The 6,807-nt window shown below is 37.3% G+C and overlaps 1 protein-coding gene across 1 annotated transcript; it reads left to right on the forward strand.

The window, feature by feature from the left end:
* The first annotated feature begins 2,092 nt into the window (after window positions 1-2,092).
* On the forward strand, window positions 2,093-5,409 carry LOC118210596 (trace amine-associated receptor 7d). The gene is made up of 2 exons (XM_035386899.1): window positions 2,093-2,443; window positions 2,749-5,409. Exon 2 carries the CDS (start codon window positions 2,903-2,905, stop codon window positions 3,908-3,910), a length of 1,008 nt encoding a protein of 335 aa, XP_035242790.1. The 5' UTR covers window positions 2,093-2,443; window positions 2,749-2,902; the 3' UTR covers window positions 3,911-5,409.
* Window positions 5,410-6,807: the final 1,398 nt, after the last annotated feature.

Raw genomic sequence — 6,807 nt, forward strand, 5'->3', positions numbered from 1 at the left:
GGTGTCACCGGTGGTATTATCATTTTTTCAGACAGTCTGGATGCTTTAATAATGGACTTTCAGGCTAACACCAAAAAAACATAAACTACTCATCCATTTTCAATATTTCTATCTAGCAGGGTTTTATGGTATGTTTAAAATCAAAATCTTCGTACTAAACATATCATAAAACTGTATAAGACAGAAATATTGGAAATGTATTACTTCCAGTTAGTTGAGATTGGAATCACTGATTTTGGGGTTGGTTCGTGCAATGTTAAAATGCCATAGATAGGTATAAAGAATGAAGCAACCAATAGAAATAATTTTCAACATTTAATTCAATAAGAAACAGAAAACATAACTATTCAATGGAATAAAATATAATAAATAAAATATAAAATGTATAATAAATGTAAAATAGAGTTGAAACCAGGGTTGGTTGGTATTATTATTTTGTTGTTGTGCCAACCAACCCCAATATAGGCATGTTTCATATGTGTATAATGCCAGTGTGTGAGGGGGCCTTTGTGCACAATATTGTGGTTAATGTCGCATCAGTCGCACATAAACGCATAAACACACATGTGCAGGCACACACACTTCGTAGGCCTGATCCACATGCACACAGGCTTACACACACACACACGCACACACGCACACACACACACACACAGAAACAGAGAAGGGAGAGAGAAAGGGAGAAAGACAAAATGAGAGAATAGAAGGCCTATGTAGCATTTCTACTAATAAACCAATTAAAATGTTGTTTGGTTTCAACTCTAACTTATATATTTTAGATTGTACATATTTAAATTTATTTCAATGAATATTTATTTTTTCTGGTTCTAACTGGAATTGTCGCGACAATCTACTGACCCCTGGTGCTCACATTTATACATACAACAGGTCTGTTCAAGAGAATTGCGTTCAAATTCACTGGTTTGTTCATCTGTTTAACATTACATTACATTACATTAACATTGACTTCATTGAATGCATTTAGCGATTAATCTTATTCATAATATATTTATAACTAAATACAAATTATTTGCCTTTTCAAGCTAATTCAGCGGTTATATGATACGTCGGTTTATAGTTTTTTAAATCCTTCCTTCAGAAATTATTTTTATTTTAACTTGTCTAAAAAGCTTAAGGTAATAACTATTGATATCCATTGAACAAAATGATTCTGTTGAAGGAATGATTGATTCCATTTCAAGCATAAGGCTGTGTCTGGATACTTTATGGAGTCATTACCTGAAATTCTTAATTCTTACCATTCATACTCCAATCAAGCACATTGCCATTATTTACCAAATAATACATCTGATTTGGAGCCGACAGCAAAAGGCCCATATTTATATTGCATATAGAATTGATTTACAAACAAGAACCTAAAGAGCTGCAAGGAATAACTGTTAGGTCCTAATTGAATGTAAAGTCCCTTCATGCTAGACAGGAGTGGGAAATTCAGTTACTAGAGGCCCAGTCTGCAGAAATCAGGAAAGAAATTGACATTTGGGGGACTATGACGACAACATAGAATTTGTTTTTCATTCAGACTGTGACTCATGGCACTGAAAAAATGAAACAAGTGAAGACCAGCTGAGTCCCATATAAAGTAGGCTTCCACTACTGTAAGATTGCAGTTGTCACTGTCAATGCCTACTTTAATATTCCAGTTAAAAATACTAAGCATTGACAGATCAGATTGTTTGGATTCAAACGGCTAAATGAGGTGTGAGGTCAAATGTCCCATTCCTCTGGCCGATCAGTGACGTAGCCCATAGTTTGAGTAGGCTTGTTCAGTTTACTTAAAATCAATTACTATTTGTTATGGTATTTTGCATGTTATTTTTCATTTTCCATAAGTTGCCTCCGTCTTCGATTGTTGTTATATAAAACATTCAAACGTACCATTTGCATAGTCTGAATTCTGAGACGTGAAATTAATGGATTCACAGCACACACTGAAGTGCGGGGCGTAGTCCAGCCTTTGAATAGAGAATGTGAGGTTTACTGGATATTTATGACGTATGCATATTGCTGCCAATAAACAAATCTAAACAATAATGCATGACACACAAACGAATTTCCAAAAGAACCCATGACTGCAATGGTGCATTGAGAGGACGTAACCCCTTGGTAATTCTCTTTCAGTCCAAGAATCAGCGTCTTTAACGCAACCAACTGCAGTAGTACGCAGTCCGCCCTGACGCGAAGCTGTGCGCTTTCGGAGTAATGAACAAACTGGCCTCTGTGGAAGTGCACACAAAGATTTGTGGCGATATTTTGAGCTTCTACAGACCGAACGTAAAACAGTTTACATTCGCATTTTTAAATACATGCAGTGGACTCTTCAGATTGCGCTAGAGAAGGGACGCCTCCAGAGCGCGCAGCAACAGTGGGGTTCTGTGGTTTTGTGCGCTTGTTATTTTGATCTCGTTTGCAAAGGGATCAGGTAAGTTAAACCTTCGGATAATAATAATAATAATAATAATAATAATAATAATAATAATAATAATAATAATAATAATAATAATCATGTTCAGTATAGTACACGGTAAATCGTAATACTTCACTGTATATCAGTCACAATGATGGATCACTATTAAATGAGTAGTTGCCTGTAGGTTATAGAGGTCGTGCCTAATGTAGAGGAGACCGTGGAATGATATAGTAATAAACAGGTAATACATTTTATTTGCATCTGTAGCTTAAACTATTTTTTCCTGCTTCAAAAAGTGTTCGGTTTTTTTCTTACAGAACAAAAAGGAGGACCGAACTCGTAGACCCTGGCAAGAACTCCGTGAGTTAGCCTGGGGCATGGGGTGTCCGATATTAATGCTTTATTCAACATCTTAAAGTTGACTGTGTATTTTGACAAATAGGTTGATTCACCCCAAGCTGTTGTCCAAGGATGCTGGAAGAGTCAGAACAGACAAACTGTATGGTGTGTTGCTGTACTCTCATCAACAAAGTCCTGATGATAGTTTTCATGATCCTGCTGATACTCGCTATCTTGTTCGGAAACTCGGTGACGCTCACCGTTATCCTTGGCACAAAACACTTCCACACCCCACAGGGCTATCTAAAAGCGTCGTTGGCAGTAGCTGACCTGGCTGTGGGAATCTTTGTTGTGCCCTTCTCCGTTTACGCTGAAGTGTCTTTTATGATTCCTGATTACACGCCAGAATGGACAACGAATAATTCGCTGACCACTACATTTCACCCTTGCAATTTTATTGGTCCTACGTTTGCTGGCTGCACCCTGGTCTCTATCACAACTATATTCCTCCTCACCATTGAACGCAGCATCGCAGTTTTGAAACCGCTGCACAAAGAGTCCGTGATCACAAGGAAAAGGACAAGCATCTTCATCGTTCTATCTTGGGTGGGAAGTTTCTTTTTGGCAGTGTCTCCTATCCTCTACAGTAATGACATTGTCCTGGAGTACAACCCATGCAGCAGAATGTGCAACTATGCGATAAGGTCTGGCGAACATTCGACTCAAGCATGGAATATTCTTTTATTGTTCCCTGCTTTCGATTTTACTCTCCTTGGGGCCACTGTGATCATTAACATTCTGTCACTCTCCTCCATCCGCCAACATTCTAAAAGGAGGAAGCATTTAGCCGAAGCGGACTGTAAGAGCGTCAACACTCCCACGTTTTCCGATGTCAAAGCTGCTAAGACTATAGGAACTCTGACATTGGCGTTCACCGCTTCGTTCACTCCTATTGCGGTCTTTGTTGTCGGAAACGTCGTCGGGAATGAATGGTGCAATTTTTCTTTTTTCGCCTTCTGGATATTGACTACAAACAGCTGCTGGAATGTAATAATATACAGTGTACGAGATCAGAAGTTTAGAAATCGCGCCCAGCAGTTGCTAGTACCTTCACACATGAGGAATTCATCAAACACGTAGCAGGCTAAACAAGGACAGGTGTTGCATGGACCAAATATTACAAAAGATAAAAATGTATAAAGACTGCATGAATTGCATATTGAGAAAATACTTCTCACGTGTTGCCTTGCACTCTTAGCAGCAGTTTATGAATAGGAAGGGGACTATTATTATTATTATTAGTAGTAGTAGTAGTAGTAATAGCAGCAGCAATATAATAATAATAATAATAATAATAATAATAATAATAATAACAATGATAAACAAGAAAAGAAACAGAAAAGAAAATAGCAGGTCATGGTTGCATGAACAACTAAAACGAGGCGTTGTTATTACTGAGCAGATAAAGTGTAACAGTATTAGACAAACAGTGCCATTCTTTTTAGTTGGATGACGCATACTTCAGTTGGCTAAACAACATGCTAGCCTAGAAGGGTTTAGTTTGCCAGTCAAAATTATGAAAAATACAAGTGGCAAACAGGTAGGGATCCAAGGCACCTTTGATGGTGAAGTTACAAGCCTTTATTGAAACATGGCAAGAAACGTACTGTATCTACGCGTTGCGTCCTCGCATGGCCTTCATTAGGGGTCCAGAATCATACGGAGCACAGTGTTGTATGTTCATTACCATAAAGTATCCTTCACATTTGCAAACAGACTAATAGAATAACTGAATAAAAATGGGAGTGACACGAGAGAGAGAGAAAAAAGGTATGAGATGTTCACAAAAACATGTTCAAGAAAAATCCTCGGTAAAATAGTTGCTTTTAGTCGGTAAATTCAATACACTTCGCGTTGTAACAAACGTCTTGTGTCCGCCTCTTGTGGAGCAAGTTACTGCTCCAATAGTCACTACTTTAAGCAAATCAGGGTCGCATATTTGTGTTCAACGACTCGATCTCTGAGTTTGTTTGTCCAATATAAAAGCAGTCACACCTGCCGCACTACAGGCGGTAAATTAGAAAAGCAGCATTGCAATTGCGAAAATGTTTATTAAAAAATAAAAATAAAAAATCGACAAACGAGTTCGTTTTCACCGTATTGATGCAACGATTGCGATTTCCGCACGGAAAGTTACCTGATGGTTTCTGCAGCCAAGTGGTCTTTGTTGGAGCAGGTAGATTGCTCCGGACCAATTTGTCGTTCAAGGTCGGCACTCGTTTAAAACTGAACACTGGAGGTTCTCTGAAGATTCCCCGCAGTGCATGATCGCACTCAGTTATTCCCCAGTTACATTTTATAATGTTCTTAATCGTCCATGCCTACTTGGTTTTAAATGTGCGTTTTCTTTGAATAAAAAGTACTTTATTTGGAGGTGAGGGGTGCACATTTCTGTCAGAAAAACAAGAGGATGAGACCATTGCTTCACGTATTTCTTTTGCTTATTCACAGCGATAACTAACTTTGGATTCGAGTAGGAGACGTTATAACAATGGGATCATTTGAAATTGATCATAAATCGTTTGTAAATGCATTCGCAAAGTTTTAGTATGTCAGATTGTTCGTAGGATCTGAACAGATTTCAGGTGTGCTCTAAATGGTTCCTAATGTGTATGTACATAATAATAAATATTTAAAAAATGGTTGTAAAGAATGTTTTGAGTGTTTGTGCTTTTATTATTCCATTCATTTACATTTTATTTTGATTTTTTAAAGAGTGACAAAATTATTTGAATAAATTATGTCATTGAAATATTGACTAAATATTGACAAATATTATATTAAAATTGTTGAAAAGATTACATTAAATCACGATGGGATCACAGAACAATTTTGGTGTATATAGTTCCCATGACGTCCGGCAAAGTCGAGATGCTTGAAATTCTTGGTCGCTTTCCATAAGGGCTTTCTTTATGCAACCCTTCCAGAGAGCCTATTGGTATGGAGATGGAAACCCCAAGATGAAAGTAAACTCTTCAGTTCTCAGGTTTTTCTTTGCCTCCCTCATGGACTTCCTCACTGTGCATGGGGGCATCCTTGTCCTGGAAAGTCCTGCAACTCTTCCAGCATTCCAGATGCTTGAAACTGGATTATTACTGATTATTGCCCTAACAGTGGTTATTGGTATGCTTAACCAGTTGTGTACCCATACCTCGGCTTACAAAGGGTAGGAACATTTCTGGTAATGTTCTAGAAACCATTCATGGGAAGTAATTCTGCCCAATTTAAATATAAAATGTTAGCTTATAATAGTGAATAATTTCAGGAGTAAAATACACAGAAAAGGTCATTCTGACATGTATTATTACAAAACATGTCACAGGTATTGTGACATGTTTTGGTTAGAATGTACTCATTTCATGGAAATTCAGTAGAAATCCAACCCTCTGCATACACGGTGATTCACCCATCAGAGAGAATACATTGTTCAACAAATAGAATTTTATTGCAGAGAATTTTATTTGAAACCATCTTCAAGGGTTGCAAATACTTTTGACACTTAAGGTTTTTATCTGAAAAATAAAAACAAAAACAGTATTATGCAATAAAACAAGTTTTAAAAAATCCTTAATTTGGTGTCATACAAAGACAAAGCGTCACACACAATCTTTGAAGAGATTGGTATGACTCTTGAGAAGTATTTGTCAAGATATCTAAAAATTTACAGTCAACAGTTTACACTCTTCGGTTTACTGGTATCATCTCAGTGAAACGGAAAACAAACAAACAAACAAAAAGTCTGCTGCTCGGGTAATGTCAAAGAAATAGATTGGTTTTGAAATGTCATAGTGACATTATAAAAGAATTCCACTCCAGTAATGACAAACACACTTTTCAGTCTAACTGCAGAAAAAAGGCTTCCAAATTCCAAAGTAGTCCCTCCATTTCCTGCAGCATAGTATCAATGCAAACTCAAAATAATCGACTGACCTACGCACTTCACAGTGTAATGGTTTGCAAGTCTGCCTCTCCTTTCA

This window comes from Anguilla anguilla, chromosome 1 (assembly GCF_013347855.1).
Source record: "Anguilla anguilla isolate fAngAng1 chromosome 1, fAngAng1.pri, whole genome shotgun sequence".
Classification (NCBI taxonomy): Eukaryota; Metazoa; Chordata; class Actinopteri; order Anguilliformes; family Anguillidae; genus Anguilla; species Anguilla anguilla.